The sequence below is a fragment of the Gekko japonicus genome, unplaced genomic scaffold, assembly GCF_001447785.1.
Source record: "Gekko japonicus isolate JY-2015 unplaced genomic scaffold, Gekko_japonicus_V1.1 scaffold102, whole genome shotgun sequence".
Taxonomy (NCBI): domain Eukaryota; kingdom Metazoa; phylum Chordata; class Lepidosauria; order Squamata; family Gekkonidae; genus Gekko; species Gekko japonicus.
In genome coordinates, this window is record NW_015172006.1 from 1357400 (window position 1) to 1380189 (window position 22790).

General features: G+C 48.0%; 1 protein-coding gene across 1 annotated transcript in view; it reads right to left on the reverse strand.

Moving 5' to 3' along the window:
* Positions 1-22790, reverse strand: part of COL27A1 (collagen, type XXVII, alpha 1) — a 399797-nt gene that overhangs the window by 131917 nt on the left and 245090 nt on the right. Inside the window, exon 32 of the mRNA XM_015420171.1 lies at positions 2784-2837. Coding sequence (XP_015275657.1) covers positions 2784-2837 — 54 coding nt within the window. The remainder of the gene's footprint in view (positions 1-2783; positions 2838-22790) is intronic.

Sequence of the window (22790 nt, forward strand, 5' to 3'; positions counted from 1 at the left end):
GGGCTGGTCACAGTCCCTAAAACCAGTCTCAGAATTCTTGAAGCCTTATAAAGGAGAGAGTACTTTCGAGAACGTTTAAACTATCCATTTTGATCACCAGCAAGCAGGGGTCATTTCCTGCAGGAGCACACAGGAGCAGAGCTCTGGCAGTAAAGAGCCCAGGGGGCGGGCGCATGCAACAAGCCCCACCCCCTGCTCCCAGCAGCCCTCAGTCAGAGCAAGAAGAAGCCAGGTAAGTTGCAGAGCTCCGCCCGGCCTCCTGGTCCAAAAGAGTCCAGTGGCACCCTTAACACCAAGTTTTATTCAGGTACAAGCTCTCCCTCCTCTGCGAGGACAGATCTGCACTGAGTGGTGGGTGTTGCCTTCTGACACACTTCCGGTGATGTCAGAGGGTGTGGTATATGCAAATAAGTTATGTTAATGAGTTATGCTAATGAGCTCCTGCACCTCTTTTTCTACAAAATGACCCCTGCCAGCAAGGAACAGCATATGACAGCAGGCAGGGCTTCTGAGTGTGTTTAACCTCAGATACCACTAGGCTTGCCAGATTCCCGGTGAAGGCGGGGAGCGTTTGCGGGCTCCAGCCCATCGCCAGCCAGCCGGCTGGCAGGGGCAGCTCAACCCCCAAACAGACATCCCCACATGACATCGGCAACATGCTGACATTACCTTTGGAAGTGACGTCATCACGTCAGCAATGTCGGGGGGGGTGACACTACTTTAGGGGAAAACTCTATGGTTTGTAGCCCTTTTTACTATAGAGTTCTGCCCAAAATGTAGAGTGTGTCACCGATGTGCTGACATCCCCGCCCACCCTCAGAACGCTCCCAAATCCCCACATCTGTGGGAAGAAGGCACCTGGCAAACCTAGGTACCACGCCCATCCCCACTCTGGAATTTAATCTTGGCCTACACTAATCCCACAAATTCAAGCCAAGCCGGTTTTAAATATTGGCCTTCTAGGGCTAGGGTTGCCAGCTCCGGGTTGGGAAATGCCTGGAGATTTTGGAGGTGGAGCCTGAGGAGGGTGGAGTTTGGGGAGGGGAGGGGCTTAATTGGGGTATAATGCCATACAGCCCACCTTCCAAATTGGCCACTTGTCTCCAGGGGAACTGATCTCTGTCGCCCAGACATCAGTTTGTAATCTTAGGATATCTCCAGCCACCAACTGGAGGCTGGCAACCCTAGCTAGGATCTCTTCCTCCCATGTTTATTTTATATATTTCAAACATTTATTAGCAGCCTTTCAACCCTGCAGAACATATGAACCTGGCCTCAGCTCCTGCCAACCTCGCAGTTCGAAACCAAGAAACTGCAAGTAGATGAATAGGTACCGCTTCGGTGGGAAGGTAACGGCGTTCCGTGCGCCTTGGCGTCTAGTCATGCTGGCCACATGACCACGGAAATGTCTTCAGACAGCACTGGATCTTCGGCTTGGAAACGGAGAAGAGCACCGCCCCCTAGAGTCCGATCTGACTAGCTTTCGAGCAAGGGGAACCTTTACCTTTATGGTTATTGTTACTGACTGGATATTGGGTTGTTCTGGTATACATGTTTCCGGATGTTTTTGGGTAGTTTTGGTTTTTTTTACTGACCTGCTTTAATTCAAGTTATTAGTGTTATTGATGATGGAAACGTTTGGGGCTGACAGAAGGACATAAATGTCAGCTAGGCTGCCATATGGTTTATAGGCCTAGAGTTCGCATGCCTGACCTGTGTACAAGTAGGTGCCACTCTCCTTCCCTCTTGCTTCTCTCCTCATTATCGCTGACCTTGTATTCCTGCCTGTGTAGTGTCTCCAATTTAATTAACCATGAGACTAGTTTCGTTTCTCAGCCTCGACCATCGGTTATTCTTTCCCGCCCGCGGGAAACAGGCCGATTGGCTCACAGGTGTGTGTGTGGGGGGACCTGTTGAATCCTCTATATCACTATATGCTTGTTCCATATTCGTCATTCCTAACAGTGACCATGTTACTGCAACCGTAGTACTAACAATAAAGAAGAGAGAAGAGATTGGATTTATACCCCGCCCTTCACTACCCAAAGGTGTCTCAGAGCGGCTTACAAACTCCTTTCCCTTCCCCTCCCCACAACAGACACCCTGTGAGGTAGGTGGGGCTGAGAGAGCTCTTGACAGAAATTGCTCTTTTTCAAGAACAGCTCTTATCAGAACTACGGCTTGCCCAAGGTCATCCAGCCAGGTGCAAGTGGAGGAGTGGGGAATCAAACCCGGTTCTCCCAGATTAGTGTCTGCACACTTATCCACTACACCTCTTGGAAGTGTGTGCTCTGTTGTTTGGCTGTGGGTCTTGACAATAAACCTTTACATGAATGAATGAATGAGTGAATGAATGAATGAATGAATGAATGAATGAATGAATGAGTGAATGAATGATGCAAGGTTCCTGTGTTCCCAGCACATTATGGACAATTTCAAATCACACCCAAGAGCAATCCCACTCTTTTTGTTCGTGTGTTTGCTTGTTGTATTTTTTACATTTTTGTGCGTGTGCATGTGTGTGTGTGTGCATGCGCACGCCCCTGACTGGAAGTCATAGCGACCTCTGGCGACTCCTACTAGGGCATGGAATACGTTCAGAGAAGTGGCTTGATAGCCTGCCTTTGCCTCCCAGCCCTGGTATTCTTTGGAGGTCTCCCATCCAAATATTTGACAGGGTCAGCCCCACTTAGCTTCCGAGATCTGACGAGATCAAGCTCGCCTCAGCTATCCAAGTCAGTGCAAGAGCAATCCCACTCTTGTGGGGGAAGGGGAGAGCTCACCTTGGCACCTCGGGACCCCAGCTCGCCTACTGGACCATCCGGGCCTCGGGCACCCTAAAAGGAGGGGGGGAAAGTGCATACATTAATTCATAACATTATAAAAGAAAGAAAGACTGAGAAAAAAATTATATAAGCGGAACAAACAGCAGGTGTCTCCCTAACGCTGCAAATGATGTCCACAATTTAATCCAAGGGTCTGGCATTTTGAAAGAGAGCAATGCTAAGGGGGTTCGTAATAAACGGTGCAAGAACCGGAGAACTTCCACTACTTCACCAAAGAAAAGAGGAAGATGCTTCCTGCAGCCTTATTCTCATATCGAAGATCACTCTGCAAGCCACACAATCTCCACTATTACATATTACTGGAGGCTTTTCCCCACCAGGAGCCTAATGTGTTCACTGACTCTGAATTGTCAAGTCAGGAAGCTGTTTTTTCTTTCAGTTAAAGGTATACTGAGGGAGGGGCAATATAATTGCCCTGCAACAGGTCAGCAGCAGTTCAAAGCAGACTTTAGTACCTGCAGGCTTCGCAAGGGCACCTTCGTGTTCATATGCCTGCACTGACAACACACGCGCAATAGAGTCAAAATCAGAGGTGGGCAAACTATGGTCTGCAGGGCACATCTGGCCCACTTAACAATTTGTAAGGAGCACCAGTCCAGTGGACTGCAGCATTGGTTAGCGGGCTGATGCCCCTGAAAAACTGTTAAAAAGCAAGGGCCGTGTGTCATTAAGACCCACTAAGAGCAATAGAGTGGGAAACAGGCCCACATTTGGGCCTCCACCTGCACTGGCAAAAAGAAAAATCCAGAGTACAACCTGCAGCCCTCAAAATCAGGCAGAAACCCAGATGTGGCTGTGAGACAAAAAATTTACCCACTGCTGTTTAAGATGCACCCACCCAAGAGGGTTGATATCTTGATATTTTCAAGAGGCGGTTGAATTTCTCTCTAGAACAGTGATGGCGAACCTTTTAGAGGCCGAAGGCCCAAACTGCGACCCCAAACCCACTTATTTATTGCAAAGTGCCAACACGGCAATTTAACCTGAATACTGAGGTTTTACTTTAGAAAAAACAACTCATACCTTAACTTAAGATGATACAAAGTAAGGAAAGCAATCCCAAATGCTTACATTTACTTAAAATTATTTGGCAGAGAATTCAACACTTTAATGATGGTCTGGGCCTGGCTGGGGCGATGGCATGTGTGCCCACAGAGAGGGCTCTGAGTGCCACCTCTGGCACCCGTGCCATAGGTTTGCCACCACTGCTCTAGAATGACAAGGCTAGTAACTGAAAAATTGCTGCTGGTCACACTAAACAAGAGTGAGCTAGAAGGATATTTGTACAAGGTGACCTCTCCTATGACATGAAAAGGTAAGTTCTCCTAGCAGAATAGCCTTAACTTGCCTCCTGAACACGAACAGAGAAGGGGCAGGTGGACCACCACATGGAGCCAGTTCCATAATCTGGGTGCCCACTAAAGTGTCCTTGTGGGCCCCCAGCGTTTAGGGTGGTGAGACAAGAAGCAGGGCAGCATTCTTTACATATAATATCACCTGTTCAATATTGAGCACTTAACTGTCATATACGGTTAGAAGCCGGAATTAAGATTGCTGGGAAAAACATCAACAACCTCAGATATGCAGACGATACTACTCTAATGGCAGAAAGTGAAGAGGACCTAAAGAGCCTCTTGCTAACGGTCAAAGAGGAGAGCGCAAAGGTTGGCTTGAAACTCAACATCAGAAAAACTAAGATCATGGCATCCGGCCCCATCACACCTTGGCAAATAGAAAGGGAAGTCGTGGAAGCAGTGACAGACTTCACGTTCCTGGGATCCAAGATCACTGCAGATGGTGACTGCAGCCATGAAATTAAAAGACGCCTGCTCCTTGGGAGGAAAGCGATGGCAAACCTGGACAGCATAATAAAAAGTAGAGACATCACCCTGCCAACAAAGGTCCGTACAGTCAAAGCAATGGTATTCCCAGTAGTACTGTATGACTGCGAGAGTTGGACTATAAGGAAGGCTGAGCACCGAAGAATAGATTCTTTTGAATTATGGTGCCAGAGAAGACTCTTGAGAGTCCCCTGGACTGCAAGGAGATCAAATCAGTCGATCCTAAAAGAAATCAACCCTGACTGTTCCCTGGAAGGCCAGATACTGAAGCTGAAGTTCAAATACTTTGGCCACCAAATGAGAAGGGAGCACTCACTGGAGAAGACCCTGATGCTGGGGAAGACTGAATGTAACGGAAGAAGGGGACAGCAAAGGACGAGATGGGTAGACAGTGTTATCGAGGCAACGAACATGAAATTAAGCAAACTCGGAGCATGACGGAAGACAAGAGGGCCTGGCGTGATGTGGTCCATGGGGTCGCCAAGAGTCAGACTCGACTGTGCGACAGAACAACAACAATGGTCCCCAACGAGAGATGCCTCAAACATCTTCCCCACGCACGGTCTTGAGTTAACATTACACATGGATACACATCAACATGCCTTATACTGGATCAGACCATTGGGCCACCAAGCTCAGTATTGTCTAAGACTGGCTGCCAATGTTCCCTCTAAGCTGTGGAGTCTTGTGAGCAAAAATTCTACTTTGTGAGCTACTGGCACTAAAGTTGTGAGCAAGCGACTTGGCTGCTGCATAACTTAGTTGGCTCTGGAGCCATATCCTTCCTGAGTTGAGACAAAAATGTGTGAGCTGGAGGCTAAAAAACTGTGAGCTAGCGCACACTAACTCAGCTTAGAGGGAACACTGCTGGCTGCCCAGTTCCAAAAAAATACATCAGGCTGTACATTACTGCCGGACTGCTGATCATCCAGCTCTCCTTTTTACTGCGGGGTTCCTGTCTCAGGGACCCATAGGCAATGCTCCCTCTAAGCTATAGAGTCCTGCGAACAAAAATTCTCCTTTGTGAGCTACTGGCATTAAAGTTGTGAGTGTGTGATTTGGCTACTGCATAAATTAGTTTGCTCTGGAGCCCTTCTTCCTGAGCGAAGACAAAAACGGAGCCGGAGGCTAACAAACTGTGAGCTAGCTCACACCAACTCAGCTTAGAGGGAACACTGTCCCACAGGGCTTTTTGTCTTCGATGGTCCCCCTTCCTCAATCAGGGGTCGCAGGAGGGAGCTGGGAAAAGCGGATAAAACTTATGCTTCCACCAGCGGAACAGTGGTATGATACAGCACTTATAAAACAACCCAGTCTGCAGCTGCTGCTGTAAAATAACCAACAAAAAATCCAGCTACAACTGCATACAATCAATTACCATGGCGACCACTGATCATGCCAAACCGCGGTTTGGGCTAACCATAGCTTCCAAACACAGCTTCCAAGCTGCATATATAAATCTCATTTCTGGTTCATTTCCAGCTTTATTGTAATGAACTAATTTGCTACATAATGAGGTGTAAATCCATTTGCCTGAGCTGTGGAGGTAAAAGATACATTATTTTTCTTCCCCGTGTGGAGCATATTTGCTTTTGCAGTGACCCTTGGTTTAAGCAAATGAGGCTGCGATCATCATACACATTCACCTGTGAGTAAACTCCACAGAACATAGGACGTACTCATAAGTATACATATGTACAATTAGATTAGGTGGTTGTCGGACTTGCCAAGCCTCCCTGAGGTTGTAGCACCCTCTGCTGTGGCTGGGGTGGAAGTCAAGTGCCCCTGGAGGCCTCAGAAATAGGAGGGTGTAGTCAAGGCTATGTTTGGGCAGGAACGCACAGGAACGGCGTTCCAGCTGGCTTCAGAGTTGGCCACGCCCACCCACTACAGCCAAAACCTCTGCGTGCCTGGCTACAGAGGGAAGACCTGGGGAGTGACACCACCCCCCCGGTGACTCCGAGGTGGGTGGGCCGGGGGGGGCATGGAAGGATCAGGAAGGCATTTAAATGCCTCCCCGTGCCTTCCCCGGCCTGTCCAAGGGCTGACTTGCCTGGGTTCCCCGCAGCCACAGGGCGCCCAGGCAAGCCAAGGGAAGGCATGGGGGTGTGGCCTAATATGCCAATGAGCTGTGCTGTCAGGGTTGTGGCCTAATATGCTAACGAGTTCCTGCTGTTGGGTGTGGCCTATTATGCGAATAAGTTCCTGCTGGGCTTTTTCTACAAAAAAAAAAAAGACCTGGGTGTAGTGCATGGGGGAAGTCACAGGCCCCATCCTTCCCCAGCAGCAGTACTGCGAGCTAGTCTGCCTGGCTGCAGCCCCGCTCCCAGACTCATCCCATGGCTCGGGTTGTCAGCAGTGGTCGCTGGGCGTGGCTGAGCAGCATGGCTTCCTGCTTGGCCTCAGGTTGGGTTCTCAGCATCTTCGGGGCTCTTGAGTCGAGGCCGAGCAGGGCAACCTCCTGCCAGGCTCCTGGCGTTGTCGTCACTATCTTCCGGGCGGAGCTGGGTGCTGTCACTGTCTGCACTGGACCCGGCGGGAGGGAGTCGACCTCCACGCGAGTCTGGGCTCCTTGGGGCCGTTTTCCACTTGGGGAGTGGAGGAGGGCAGTCCAGATGTTGCCCCCGTTGCCCCCCACGCCAGACGAGGGTCAGTCTGGACAGCAATAAATGAATGATTGCAACATGACCCTATGCACATTTACTCAGGTGAGGCCTAATATGTTTCAATGGGCTTACTCCTAAGAGAGGGCAGCTAGAATCTCTTATGCTAGTAAGTGGAAAAATGAGGAAACTCCTACTAGAGAGGAAGTGATTTCTAAGATGTGGCGGACATGGAGAAATTAATATTACTTTTACAAGAAAAAGATTATGAAAATTTTGACAAATATTGGTATAATTTTTATAGGTGGTTAAAGGAGATAAATTAGTTGAATAGCTAAAGTTAGACTGAAATATACATATATAAATATATAAAAATACTCAATTGTTATGGCAAATAAAGTAAGCAATAGTGGAAGTTACATATTTTGTGAAAAGATGGAACCTATCTGCATTCAAATGTCGTATATCAAGATGAAATTTTCTATGTTTTTTACATTTTTTTTTCTTTTTAATTCTTTTTTTGTCAATGTGTTATATACAAATAAAGAAAATATTTGAAAGAAAGAAAGAAAGAAAGAAAGAAAGAAAGAAAGAAAGAAAGAAAGAAAGAAAGAAAGAAAGAAAGAAAGGGCAGCTAAGGTTGGAGCCTTGGCCTTGTTTACTTATTGCAAATTTGTTTTATGTTATAGCCTTGGAGGCTGCACAAAAGGATGCAAGACGTGAAGGTGATGGAGCAAGGTTTCAGCTGCCTGAAATCTGGGCACCGGAGTGGTTAACAATTCAAGGGGGAGGCCAGATGAGGAGCAAGCCATCCTCATTTAGCCATCCCAAGGATGCTTGCAAGAAAAGGGGGAGGAGAAGCAGGAACGGCTACGGTGGCCCCCTTCTCTTCCCCAATCACAGCCATGCCGGGCTGGAAAGAAGAGCAGTTTTCACATTATCAGGTCAAAAAGAAGCAAGAAGAGTCACTGCAAAACACTGCAGGGGCCTCTGAGCTAACTGGGAAGGGTGCCTGGTGGAGAAAGCAGAGCATGATTCTCTTTTGCTCTGTCTCTCCCACTGCCTCCAGGCATCTGTACTGTTGGGAAGTGGGAGGTCAACCTAACATCTCCAGTTGGGGCTGAGTCGCTTTCTACTACGTGCTTCACTATGCCATGTAAACATGACATTTCCATCCCACCCTTCCTCCAAGAAGCTTAGGGAGCACATCAGACTCCCTTCCTCTATTTTATCCTCACCCCATCCTTAGGGAGGGAGATTAGATTGAGAGAAAGCGATTGGCTTCAAAGTCACCCACTGAGCTTCATGAGCGAATGAGGACGGGAACCAAGATCAAAGTCCAGCACTCCTGTCCTCATTCCACTAAACCACACTATTAGCATGTGCATTTCGAAGCTCTAGTGATCAACCCACATGGCCATCACAACATGGGAGAAGGGAAGCTACACTACACTGTATCAACTCTTATGATCTGGGCATATCACAGCCCTCATGAGAATAGACTATTTGGAAATATGCCCCCCCCTTCTATTACAAAAGACAAATCTGTCCCAGCATATGACATCTTTAAACAGTAAAAATCACAACTGTCTACTGAAAAGCCACTGTGACAGTCTCCAGCAGCAGGCTGAAGCAATGTCAAACAAGAGTCTAAAACAGCAGCCAACAATCCCCCCATAAAAATAAAATAGCACTACGCTGCCACAGAAGCCCGAACAAAACAAGCTCAGAGCCATGTGTGTGTACGCTGTGGTCAAGTCGCAGCCTAATTATGGCAACCCCAGCAAGGGGCTTTCAAGGCAAGTGAGAAGCAGAGGTGGTTTGCTATTGCCTTTCTCTGCAGTAGCTTCCTTGGTGGTCTCCCTTCCAAGTACCAACCTACTTAGCTTCCAAGATCTGACAAGGTTGGGCTATACCATGCCCCTTTCCCTCCTGCTCAGAGCCATACAGCCATTAAATATGCAATCATCATAATTAGGGACGGGCACAAACTGGCTGATGAACTAAAGTTCATCACGGATTTTGGCTGGTTTGATGTTTGCGAACTGAAGGACCGCCACAAACTTCCACAAATTTTGGTGCGGTTCGTGAAGAGCAGAAAGTTGTTCAGCTGTTTGATTTAAATAGTACAGAGCTCAGTCCCTGCTGCTCAGCTGTTTGGAAACCCCTGCTTCCTGCCATTTCTGGGTTTCTGAGCCATTTAAACCAAATAGCTCAGAACCATTTAATGTCTCAAAGCCCTGCCGCTCAGGTGTTTGGAAACCCCTGCTTTTTGCTCCCCGCGAAAAGCCATAGGGAGCAGAAAGCAAGGGTTTAAACTTTAAATGGTTCACGAACTGACACAAACCTGGTCAGTTTGTGAACCAACCTCCCCAGTTCATATGGGTTCATGGTCCCACCATGAACCGAGCCACAACAATGCAGTTTGTGCCCATCCCTAATCATAATTGAAATAGAGAATGCAACAGGACTAACTTCAGTTTGACATTTCTGTCTCTGATACTACAGTTGTATCCTACCCTTCTTCCAAGGAGATCAGGAGCTTGTATATCACATTCCCTTTCCCAATTTTATCCTTGCATAAGGATTATCCATTCAATAGACAAATAAATGGCTGCTTGTAACATACAAGTCAGCTGGGGGGAGGGGGAGACCATGCCAGCAAGGAAACGGACAAATCAGAGCCAAGCTTGGTCATCAAGATGCATGCTAAGAGTCAACAGGAGGGGCGGGGGAGAAAGTGCCAATATTTTACCAAAGCAACTGAGGTGCAAAGGAACAACATGCACACATACACATGCACGCACGCACACACAGAGCAGCAGTGTAATTGCGTGAGAGGTGTGTGGGGAAAGGCAGCCAAATTGCTTAAGCAAGCAAACCCTATCAACGTAAGGCAGGGACCGGGTGCTGTGCTTGGCCAACTTGCGGTGGCAGGACACAGCAGGAGCCAAAACAGCTGAAGGCTTGCAGGCTCCGTCCCGATGGGCAAGAGGCCCGTTTCAAAAGCAGAGGGTCCTTCTGTTACTTATTTATTTCAACAGGCAGGCAGCCCCTTTGGAATGGTCTGAGGAGAACCAAACAGCACACTTTCGTATTGCAAGAACTGCAGCCATCTCCTAAGCTTGGGGATGAGAGGAGGATGTCTTGAACTGCTTCATTCAAGGCACACACACCCCTTTTATTTATTTGAGGTATTTCTATTGCATCTCAGATTCTAAGTGTAACTCGCAACCAGTTATGAAAATGAGCTACGAGATCAGTACAAGGGTGTTAAATACGGAACGCAACAGTATTCAAATTCAGCTAAGGTATCAATCCAAAGCAACCAAATAGCAAAACAGCAGCAGTGGCAGCAAAGCCTGTCACTACTGCCAACAATGCAAACTAACATAAGCACGTAAGAGAACATAAGAGAAGCCATGCTGATCAGGACAATGGCCCTTCCAGTCCAACACTCTGTGTCACACAGTGGCCAAAACCCAAGCGCCATCAGGAGGTCCACCAGTGGGGCCATAAGAATATAAAGAGGAGCCATGTTGGATCAAGCCAATGGCCCATCCAGTCCAAGACTCTGTGTCACACAGTGGCCAAAACCCAAGCGCCATCAGGAGGTCCACCAGTGGGGCCATAAGAATATAAAGAGGAGCCATGTTGGATCAAGCCAATGGCCCATCCAGTCCAAGACTTTGTGACACACAGTGGCCAAAACCCAGGTGCCATCAGGAGGTCCACCAGCAGGGCCAAAACTCCAAAACCCCTCCCCCTGTTGCCCCCCCAGCACCAAGAATACAGAAGATCACTGTCCCAGACTGTTCCATCCATACCTTGTGGCTAATAGCCACTGATGGCCCTCTGCTCCATAAGTTTATCTAATCCCCTCTTTAAAGTTGTCTGTGCTTGTAGCTGCCACTCACCTGTTTTTTTCCCTTAAAGGCACAGGAAAAACAAAATAGTGAAAGAACAATTATACAAGCAGATCAGCACTGGCCAAGTGCTAGTACCTTTAATACGAAAGCCTTTTAGCATTTCCAGAAAAATCTTTGGCACTGGCAGCTTTCTAGAGGAAGGGAGTTAACACTACCGAGGTTCAGAGGCTGAGAACACTTTTCTTCATGTGCTCTTGAAGTTCTGGTGGAACAGAGGAGAAAGGAGCCTCCAAGCCGAAATGATCACAGAAGACACAGCTAAAGAAAGGAATGCCTGATCCCTTACCACTCTGACAACTGGGCGAAGTCACCTGTGGAGTTCCTGACCAGTGTGCCTCCAACTTCCGAAGCAAGAGACAGAGACTTCTGTGCCACAGTTCTGGAAATCCATCCCCACTTTTATTCACCTGATTACGTGATCTCTGAGTGGCTGGCACAGTGGAATCGCTGGTCACCTCTCTTGATCTACTACTTTTCATGTATATTTTATCTCACAGCAGCTGATTGTCACAGTTCCTTTCCTTCTCAACCCCAGTTAAGTTCAACTGCTAAAGACAGAGGACAAGAAAAGAGAGGCAGGAGGCGAATGGCTCTATGATCCCCTTTTTCTGCTGGACTCCAGGGGGAACCTGCAGGTTTTTAAGTGCCTCTTTTGATCATGGCTACATTTTGCCTTATTACCATAACTTACAGTTAGCAGGCAGATATAAGGGTATCCCTTATAAAGAAAGAGTCTATACCTGTCTTTACAATGAACCTGACTCTGTGCAATATATTCTTTTCCGCTGCTCTCATCATTCTTTGCTACGTCATTCTTTGATCCATCCCCTCCCTTTCTTCTGCAAAATCTATAACCAATAATGACTTTGGTTTTTTGTTATCTGACAAATCTCCTCAAATTACTGCAGTTGTTGCTGAGTACCTACTATCTGTATGGAATTTAAGGGTTAGAAGCTGTAATATTTAGATTTACCTTTTTTCCCTTCTCCTTTTTATTAATCCCAAATGGGTTCTGTTTGGTGGAGACTTTTAGTATATGTATATATGTATTTATTGGTGTCTAGTTTGTGTGTGTGTTGTTGTTGTATTATTATGCCATTAAAGGTTTCTCTCTCTCTCTCTCTCTCTCTCTCTCACACACACACACACACACACACACACACACACACACACACACAAACACACAGAGGATTCCACTCACACCAGCCTGCCCTCTCTTCTATTAAAAAAAAATTATAGTTAGGATTTTACTTGGATTTATTTAAGTACTTTGATTTTCTCCCTGATGGAAACCCAAAGTGGTTTACAGAATACCATTTAAACAAACTGAAATCTGGGTAGGTCATGGACCCCTCTGGTCCATCTCATTTCAAGGCACCGGGCTGATAAACACAGGCAAAGACCCTTTGGTTCATGCCATAAGTTTTACACATTTGCCCACAGTGAAGCTAAATATCTGCAGGCAGAGGAGAAACACCTGATACTGCAAGGTATTGCCCACCTTGAATGACGTACACAAAAATCTAATTCAGCTATCAAACCAAGAGAAATGCACTTGGGCAAGAAATGAAATTCATTACCTAGGGCAGGGGTGTCAAACTTCTTTGTAATGCGGGCCGGATCTGACATAAATTTCACTTTGTTGGGCTGGGCCATGTGTGCCATAATCAATGTTCCCTCTAAGCTGTGGAGTCTTGTGAGCAAAAATTCTATTTTGTGAGCTACTGGCATTAATGTTGTGAGTGAGCATTTTGGCTACAGCATAAGTTAGTCTGCTCTGGGGCCCTCCTTCCTGAGCTAGGGCAAAAAAATGTGAGTCTGGAGGCTAAAATACTGCTAGCTCACACTAACTCAGTTTAGAGGGAACACTGGCCATAATCTTAATGTCAGGTACTGGAAATATAAACTGTATGAAGGACAGCAGCTTGTAAGATCTGGGTTCGTGTACCCTCACTGCAAGGTTTATTTATATTTATTTATTTATTTATATCTTCGATTTGTATACCGCCCTTTACCCGAGGGTCTCTGGGCGGTTTACAGGTATATGGCCTAAGTGCCTAATTAGTTCCTATCCTAGGGCCACAATTCGACTGGGGGAGGGGCTACCTATCGACACCCGAGCGGTGTGGTCCTGTTGTATTCCACGGGTGCGCTTCCGTTGTTTCTTCCTGGCGCCTTAGATGTCAACGACATCTCCCGGCAGGCTCCTGATGGACTCCTCCGGCGCGTGGCGGCTCCTGATTGCAGTTCCGGCCTTTGTCCCTTAGGCTCAGCTGCACTGCATCGTCACACTGTTGCGCCGCCATCGCGCCGCCTCCATCTGGTCTCCGGCGCCGCCGCATCCATGGGTCACCTCTGCTCCACCGCCATATCGCTGCCGCCACCGCCAACACTCCTGGCACACACCATCAGGAGGGAGGGTGCCCCCTGCCAACCTAGGGCAGGTACCCATTTGTCTACTTGCGGTTACGCTTTCGAGCCGCTGGGTGGGCAGGAGCTGGGACTTGGGCCGGGAGCTCACCCCGGCTGTGGTGGGGCTGTCGCTAGTGTTGTTAATGCAGGCGTTGAACTGCCTGCGCCACCGCTCCCGCTCTAATAATAGGTTCCATTGCAAAGGAAAACCCATATGTGCAGGCTGGAGAGTCAACAATGTAGCACTGGGCAGACGCTCCCACGGTGCTTGACTGATGCTGCAGATGAGGCTGTTCTGTCATGCTGAAGCCACAATAGGAGTGGCTCCCCCCACTCCCTCCCCCAAGCAGACTCCTGTTCCCTCCCTTGCACTAGTTGCGCGTGGGCCGCATAAGAGCCCTGGGCTCTGGCTTCCGGGCCTTATGTTTGACTCCCCTGATCTAGGGCATCCCTGGGGCAAGCATGATAAAACTGCATGTTGATGACATTAAGGTTTTTCAAATATTTCCCAAGACCTACGTTGTTGTTTTTTTTTAAAGGAAGATTTCTTCGGAGAGCTGTAGGATAGATTAGTACAGGCACATTATCCTGGACTTCTGAACTGAGTTGCTACCTGATGGTGTGAGGACATCATGCCGGCTACATAATCCTTGAATGGCTGGGATGTGTGAGCTGCTCTTTGTCTACTCACATCTCAACTCGCATTAGGATCCCCTCCCTCCCAGCAAGGGAAAATTAGCCTCATCCTGCCTGAATGCAAATCCTTGTTAACAACTCCCCACTCTGTATGAGCATTATCAGATTGACCTCCCCAGGGCTTTTTCTGTAGAAAAAGCCCAGCAGGAACTCATTAGCACAACAGGCCACACCCCAACAATGCAGCTCATTAGCATATTAGGCCACACCCCATGCCTTCCCTTGGCTTGCCCGGGAGCCCTGTGTCTGCGGAGAACCCAGGCAAGCCGGCCCTTGGACAAGCTAGGGAAGGCACGGGGAGGCATTTAAATGCCTCTCTGATCCTTCCAGCCCCCCCCCCGGCCCACCCGCCTCAGAGTCGCCAGGGGGGGTTTGCTCTCCAGGCCTTACCTCTGTAGCCAGGCATGCAGAGGTTTTGGCTGTAGTGGGCGTGGCCAACTCTGAAGCCCGCCTGAACTCCGTTCCTGTGCGTTCCTGCCCCAAAATAGCCCTGGACCTCCCTCCTCTGTTGTTGTCCCTCGACTCTATTTATGCCTCTCTCATGTTTTTATCCCAGACTTCTTCCAGCGTGCTCAAGGCAGCATTCATGGCTCTTCTCTCTTCCATCTGGACACCCAACAACCTGTTATGCCTGAAGATTTAAGCCCAAGATCCTCCAGTCCACCACACTTCCTCTCACTTGCCTTGTGCCTCTCGTGTTCGAAATTCCGTGCCTGAGGACGAGGCCAGCATTCTTATTTCATGTACGGCATTTAGGTGCTACAGAAATAAACAAGCAAAGAAATAGTACACTGCAAAACTGAGGCTGAGAGAGAGAGAGCAGAGGAATGACTTTTGCCTTCAGCTTCCCTGTTTCAGGAATCTCATTCTCCAAAAGGGTCAGTGCAACTACTTCAGGTAATACCAGGTAGACCTCTTCCAATATTTACAACTCTGGAGAACTGGCGTCTGGAGGAACACCAATGTAACATACCAGTGCCAACTCGACTGCAGCAGCTTTTTGAACATCACAACTCCTACCCAACAGTGTTCTGCCATCAGCAACCCAGTGGGGCTTCCATCCGCCCTCACAGCATCAACCTAGCTAATCCCATCACAGTGCCCTTCGTCACCACCTAAGCTAAAGACAAGGATCTGTCATGCTTGCACTGAAGTCCAGGCTGCCACAGCGTTCTACATATCCTCATCTCCCTGGCCAAAACCCATCCAGATTAAGAGCTTCCACTAATTCACCTCGACAGGAAAGGCTACATTGAGCCAATTAACTCCAAGTCATTCAACTCCAGTTAGCCAACAATGCCTGTGGCAGATGAATGAGGGAAATGCTGGCCATATGCCAGGAAATTTCCGCGGTGGCAGCAGGCAGAATGTAGGAGGTTGCTAAAGAGTGCGCTGACTTCAAGGAACAATAAGGGGGGGGGGGTTACTCCATGGCCCTTGGGGAGATATTATTCAAACATTAACCAACAGTTGCAGCGGCAAAATCTTTGAAGATAACAAAGATCCAGCTAACCCATCAAACTAAGCTAAACATAGAGTAGTGGCTGCCCGCTGAGATGGCTTTAGGTAATGCAGATTCATGAATCTAGGAATGGCTATAAATTGTGATGACTAAATAGAACCTCCCTGTTCAGGGGCAGTGTACCTCTGAATCCCAGGGGTCATTTCGTAGAAAAAGAGGTGCAGGAGCTCATTAGCACAACTTATTTGCATATGTCACACTCCCTGACATCACCGGAAGTGTGTCAGAAGGCAACACCCACCGCTCAGGCTCCACTGGACTGTTTTGGATTGCTAGCTACTGGGGGGGGGGCGTGCAGATCTGTCCTCGCAGAGGAGGGAGAGCTTGTACCTGAATAAAACTTGGTCTTAAAGGGGCCACTGGACTGTTTTGGACCGGGGGACCGGGGGGGGGGCTCTGCAACTTACCTGGCTACTTCTTGCTCTGACTGAGGGCTGCTGGGAGCAGGGGGTGGGGCTTGTTGCATGTGCCCGCCCCCTGGGCTCTTTACTGCCAGAGCTCCGCTCCTGTGCGCTCCTGCAGGAAATGACCCCTGGCCATAGCAAAGCAAGGCTTTGGTCTCTTTGTTCTGTTTGCAGGCCTTCCAGAAGCATCTGATTGGCCACTGTGGGAACCAGGATTTTGGACTGGATGATTCTTTGGTGCAACCCAGCAGTGCTCTCCTTATAAATATCTTTCTAAGATGCTGGCCTCCATGTGAAAGTTGTGCCGACATTCTGTTACACACCCATTCTGCCACAATTAAACAGCACTGGAAAACTGAAGGACTGGTTCTGGGAATGAGGGGGGGCAAAAAGGACAACCTTGAGAGCGGGGGAGAGGAGGCAGAGAGGTTTTCTGACATTTGCCGGGAAGAGGGTCCCACATATTGTATTTATCAGTTGGCAGAGTTACACACAGGAAGCATATACTAATATAAAATATATAACCAAGCTGATACAATGGATATGCAGACCAACTGTGGTAATCCCCCAAAATACTATTATCTAAATTTTCAATCCACTCCATCGCAGCTGTGGAGAGTTCAAAGAGTTCCGTCACATCTCCCTGGAAAGCACAATGCTCACATTCCTGTGACAGATGGAAAATAATTTGGCGGGCTACACCACAATCGCATTCGGGTCCTGGTACTTTGCCCCTTTTAAACAACAGATCTGTACACCTGCCAAAGCCAAAGGGTCCCACAAAATATATGGGATGAAGGGCAGGGACAAGATGACTTTTTGCTGTTGTCGAACAATCACTTCTATGCAAACCAAGAGAGGGGATGAGATTTAGGTAGTCTCTGAGGTTCAGCAATAGAGTACAGACTTTGCGTGGAGAACGTCCTGGGTTCAATCATCAGCATCTCCAGTTGAAGGACCTCACGCAACAGTTGTTGGAAAGAACCTTTCTCTGCCTGAGACCCTGGAGATCTTCTGCCAGACAATTCTGAAGCTGGCAGATTGACTTAATATTATGTTTGGATTGCAAAACCCTATGGCCATATACAAATGTTCTACCTATGGTGGTCTGACTTAATATTAAACAGCATCATGTGCTCATGGGATCTGCCAAACAGTTGCATTCTTGAAGAAATGACAACACCCAGATGCAAATCCAAAGTATGCCATCTTGAACCCCATTCAAAGTGTTCATAAATACATCAAGTGAGCATTTGGTTCAACCTATCCTCTTCCATCCCTTATTTTGATACCATCGGGAAAATCTCTCAGTGAGACATATCTGACTTGCCTTGCTTCCCAGGGGGGGGGGGGGGGAGGTCCACGTGGCATAGGAGAAGCCAGACACAGAGTGCTTGGATTTTATGACTAAACAAACTTTTCTTAAACTCAGGTCTGGCTCAGCCAGCAGGAGGGGGAATAAAATCCAAGACCTCCTGGCTCTGAAATCTTTTCATCGTTGGTCATGGAAACACTGGTACACCTGGGGGGCTCTTGGGTCTGTTGTACATCCCACCCAGCTCCCAATCCCTGAGCAAAGCTTGATGCCACACCTTTTCCTTCTATCCTTTCCTTAGGCAACACATGTCCATCTCTATTGCTTCCCTAGCCCTTGCTCGGGAACGGCTTTTACCCCCAGCTCCAACTACTAGTCTCCATATCTTTAAGAGCAGTTCCACTGGATCAGGCAGAAGACCTCTCCAGTCCAGCATTCTGTGTCCCATTATGCACGCATGACATAATGACATCACACGGAAGTGACGTCGGTGATGTTGCACGGCGATGCGCTGGTATTTTGGGCAAAATTCTATGGTTACCAATCCATGGAGTTTTGCCCAGAATACCAGAGTGTCTACATGTGGTGACACTGACATAAAATCACAGAGTTGGACGGGATCTCCAGGGTCATCTAGTCCAACCCCGCGCACAATACAGGAGATTTACAAATACCTCCCCCTCCACACCCACAGTGACCACTGTTCCATACCCAGAAGATGACAAAAAAACAAAACCCATCAGGATTCCTGGTTAAACCAGCCTGGAGAAAAATTGCTTCCTGACCCCAAAGTGGTGATTGGCATTTCCCTGGGCGTGTAAGAAAGGGCCACGAGAACTAAGCACCAAGGCAACCCTTCCTGCCTGCCCTCTCATGATCTGCCTGAGTTCACAGAATCCGCATTGCTGTCCAATGGCCATCTAGCCTCTGTTTGAAAACCTCCAGAGAAGGAGAGCCCACCACCTCCCGAGGAAGCCTGTTCTACTGAGGAACTGCTCTAACTGTCAGGAAGTTCTTCCTAACGTTTAGTCGAAAACTCTTCTAATTTCAGAACATGATTACAAGATTAATTTCAGACATGATTACGTCACATTCATGTGATGTCATTACATTGTGTTTGGAGGTGGGAAAAGGCCCAAAAATCGGGGGATCCCCCACCCTCAACTGGGGGATGGCATCCCTATTACACACACGATCACAAAAATGTATACAATAGCCTTGTAAAGTACACAGCATCATTTCCATAATGCAGATGAGTAGTGTGCATATGAGAGAGAGACACACACACACACAGAGGAGAAGAAGAAGAGACGAAGAAGAAGAGATTGGATCTATACCCCGCCCTTCACTACCCAAAGGTGTCTCAGAGCGGTTTACAAACTCCTTTTCCTTCCCCTCCCCACAACAGACACCCTGTGAGGGAGGTGGGGCTGAGAGAGCTCTGACAGAAACTGCTCTTTTTCAAGAACAGCTCTTATCAGAACTATGGCTTGTCCAAGGTCATCCAGCCAGGTGCAAGTGGAGGAGTGGGGAATCAAACCCAGTTCTCCCAGATTAGAAGAAGAGATTGGATTTATACCCAGTCCTTCACTACCCAAAGGTGTGTCAGAGCGGCTTACAAACTCCTTTCCCTCCCCCTCCACACATCCTGTGAGGTAGGTGGGGCTGAGAGAGCTCTGACAGAGAGAGAGAGAGAGAGAGAGAGAGAGAGGCATGCCTAAAAGCACCTAGTCGATTTTAGCATAAGTGCTGCTGAAGCAGAAATGGAACAAAGAAAGCACCTAAGGGTGTGGTTGCCATGAAATCTGAACCCGTGACTTCCAGTACTGCAGCTGATTCTCTTAGCCATTGTGCTAAGCCACTGTGTGGGACTCTGAAAACTACCTGGGACTGTGTTCCCTCTAAGCTGAGTTAGTGTGAGCCAGCTCACAGGTTTTTAGCCTCTGGCTCACACATTTCTGTCTTAACTCAGGAAGGATGGCTCCAGAGCAGACTAATTTATGCAGTAGCCAAATCGCTCGCTCACAGCTTTAATGCCAGTAGCTCACAAAGTAGAATTTTTGCTCACAAGACTCCACAGCTTAAAGGGAACATTGCCTGGGACACAGGTAAGTCACCTTTCTTCAAGTTGCTTGGCATGACCTGCACTAAAGCTAGCTCAGTCCCCATCCAATGGCACTGCCTCAATCCCACTCAGACTTGCCTCCAGACTAGGCAACTTGAACCTTCTTTCTTTCATACGGCTTCTGACATTTTGCTAGGCATGAACTTAACCTCACTCTGCAGTGAGCTGCATGCGTGTATAGAAGATGCTGTCGAATATGAGCAGCCTTTGGAATGTGCTTAAAATTAATACTTTGTATTAATCACTTTGCGAAAAATCTGGCAGTCATTAAAGATATTGTCTTTGTGAAGATGTGTAGAGGGCTCCACCGAGCACAAGCAGATTTTGGCATGTGTTTGAAATTAATGTTGTGGATTAATTTACTGCGCTAAAACCTGGGATTCATTCAAAAAATGGAACGAAGGGAAAAAAAACACCCTTCCTACTGCAGTTCAAAAACTTAAAGGCTGGGGGGGGGGGGGGGGGAGAGAAGCTCAAATGAATGGGGACAATGTTTCCATTTCTTGTAACAGGATGAACATTTACATTCTCATTCCCAGGGGTCATTTCGTAGAAAAAGAGGTGCAGGAGCTCATTAGCATAATTTATTAGCATAACTTATTTGCATATGCCACACACCCTGACATCACTGGAAGTGTGTCAGAAGGCAACACCCAACTGGACTGTTTTGGATTGCTAGCTTTTTTTGGGGGGGGGGGACACGCAGATCTACCCTCACCGACGAGGGAGAGCTTGTACCTGAATAAAACTTAAAGGTGCCACTGGACTGTTTTGGACCGGGGCCCCGTGGGGGGGGGGATTCTGCAGCCTACCTGACTGCTTCTTCCTCTGACTGAGGGCTGCAGGGAGCAGGGGGTGGGGCTTGTTACATGTGCCCGCCCCCTGCTCCCGCAGGAAATGACCCCTGCTCATTCGGCAGTTTTCAGAGCTTAACATTTGGGAACGTATGAAGCTGCCTTCTATCTAGTCAATACGCTGGTCCATCTCGCTCATCTCTGCCTGCTCTGATCAGCAGCTCTCCAATGTCTAAGGCAAAGAAAGATTTCTCCCAACACCTGCTGCTTAAGACCGTTCAGCTGGAGATGCCATGGACCACACCTGGGGCCTTCCACCAGCAACACAGGTACTCGGTCACTGAGCTACAGTTCCTTTGGGTACACATGACCTTCTCCCAAGTCACAGCATTAGTTCATCTAGGTCGATATTGATTACAAAGGTTGCTAGCAGCTCTCACCAAGTGAAAGATCCCTCCCAATTCCACTACGCAATGTCCTTTACCTGGAGAGTGAAGCTGGGAACTTCTGCAGGCAAAGCAGGTGCTTTTGTCACTGAGCCATGGTCCCGCGCTGGCTCACACACAGTGGGTCTTTTCGGCCCAAGTACTGCACTCATTTAAATGAAGACCTCATAAAACTCTTATTGTTCCTCTCAACCAAAACCAGATTGGCCATTAGTTTGCCATTATTTCAAAACTGAAAATACGAGCGAAGCATCTAAACACGGGCTCGACAGCATTCAAATGCTTGGCGGAGAGCTGCATTCATGTGTTTCCATTCTGATGCGAATTAAGTTCTTGGATGAGGGATCAGAAAAACGGAGAGCCTACAGAGAACGAGGGGCTCTGAAGTTACAGCTGGGGGCTCATTTCCATTCTTCAGAAACTTAACAAAACAAAAAGAAGTTGAACAACAATAAAATTAAGGGCTTGTTCACATGAGAAAATTAGAAATGGGGTGGGTGGGCAGGAGAGGAGCTCATTGGGTGTTCAAGACATCTGGTCGGCCTCTTCCTCACAGGCTTGCTGCCCTCCAGCCCCGCTGCTCAGAAAGGACAAGAGAGGCTGCTGATTCTGCACTGGCTTTTCCCTCCATGGTTTTATGGAACCCACGCTGGAACAGAAATTCCCCTCTGTGTGGCATGCTGCTTTCACTTCCTTTGCTCATCGGATTTTATGGCCGCCTCCACACTCCATGCTGCTTTCACTTCCTTTGACCATCGGATTCTATGGCAGCCTCCACACGCCATGCCGCTTTCGCTTTCTTTGATCATCGGATTTTATGGTAACTTCTGCAGAGATTTATGGCCATGGTATGGCCGTCCGGGGGTGACTTGGCAGTCAGTATGGTGTTGACCGGAGGTATTTCAAGGTGGTTTTGAGCTGCACTTTTTCCTCCCAGTTGAGAAAATGTGGAGTGAATGCTAGATGCAGAATCGCCCAGAATCACAAGAGCCAGTCAGAACAGATACAGCAGCCACAGTTGGACATGCTTTCAGTAAGAATCGCCCCAGTGACAAAGAAATGGGTGGGGGGGGGGGGCGATTTTTTAAAAACAAAAGAAGAATGAAGATACGGCATGCAGAATCCACTTCCACTATCCACAGCTTACGTAGTTCCTTGCCGCCGCCACCCATCTCTCCTGGCACTTGTCTCACAGTTGGGGCCACAGTACCAGGAATGATATGGAGAGAAATGCAGGGCTATTTTTGGGCAGGAACGCACAGGAACGGAGTTCCGGCTGGCTCCTGAGTTGGCCACGCCCAGCAGGAACTCATTAGCATAATAGGCCACACCCAACAGCACTCATTAGGATTGGCTACATTAGGGGTGTGTGGCCTAACATGCAAAGGAATTAGGATTGGCTACATTAGGGGTGTGTGGCCTAACATGCAAAGGAGTTCCTGCTACAAAAAAAGCCCTGGGTTTTGACAACAAACAAGGTAAACAGAAGAAGAAGCAAAAGGTTGGTGTGGCTGGATGACCACACTTCTGGTAACATGGGGGTGCGACCTAATATGCTAATGAGTTGTGCTTTCAGGGGTGTGCTATTGGGTGTGGCCTATTATGCCTGGGCTTTTTCTACAAAAAAAGCCCTGGAGAAAAGTTCCTGCTGGGCTTTTTCTACAAAAAAAGCCCTGGAGAAAAGTACTTGGGGTCAGAAGCAGCCACCGGTGGGGAAAGCCACAGGCTTCATTTCCCACATGTCCCTTTTGGTTTTAGTATCAGGGCCCTCGTATCTTGCTTACAATGCAATTGGGGATGATCTGAGTTATTGTGGTTTAGTTTGGCCCTAATTTAGGCTGGACTTCATTTTTCTCC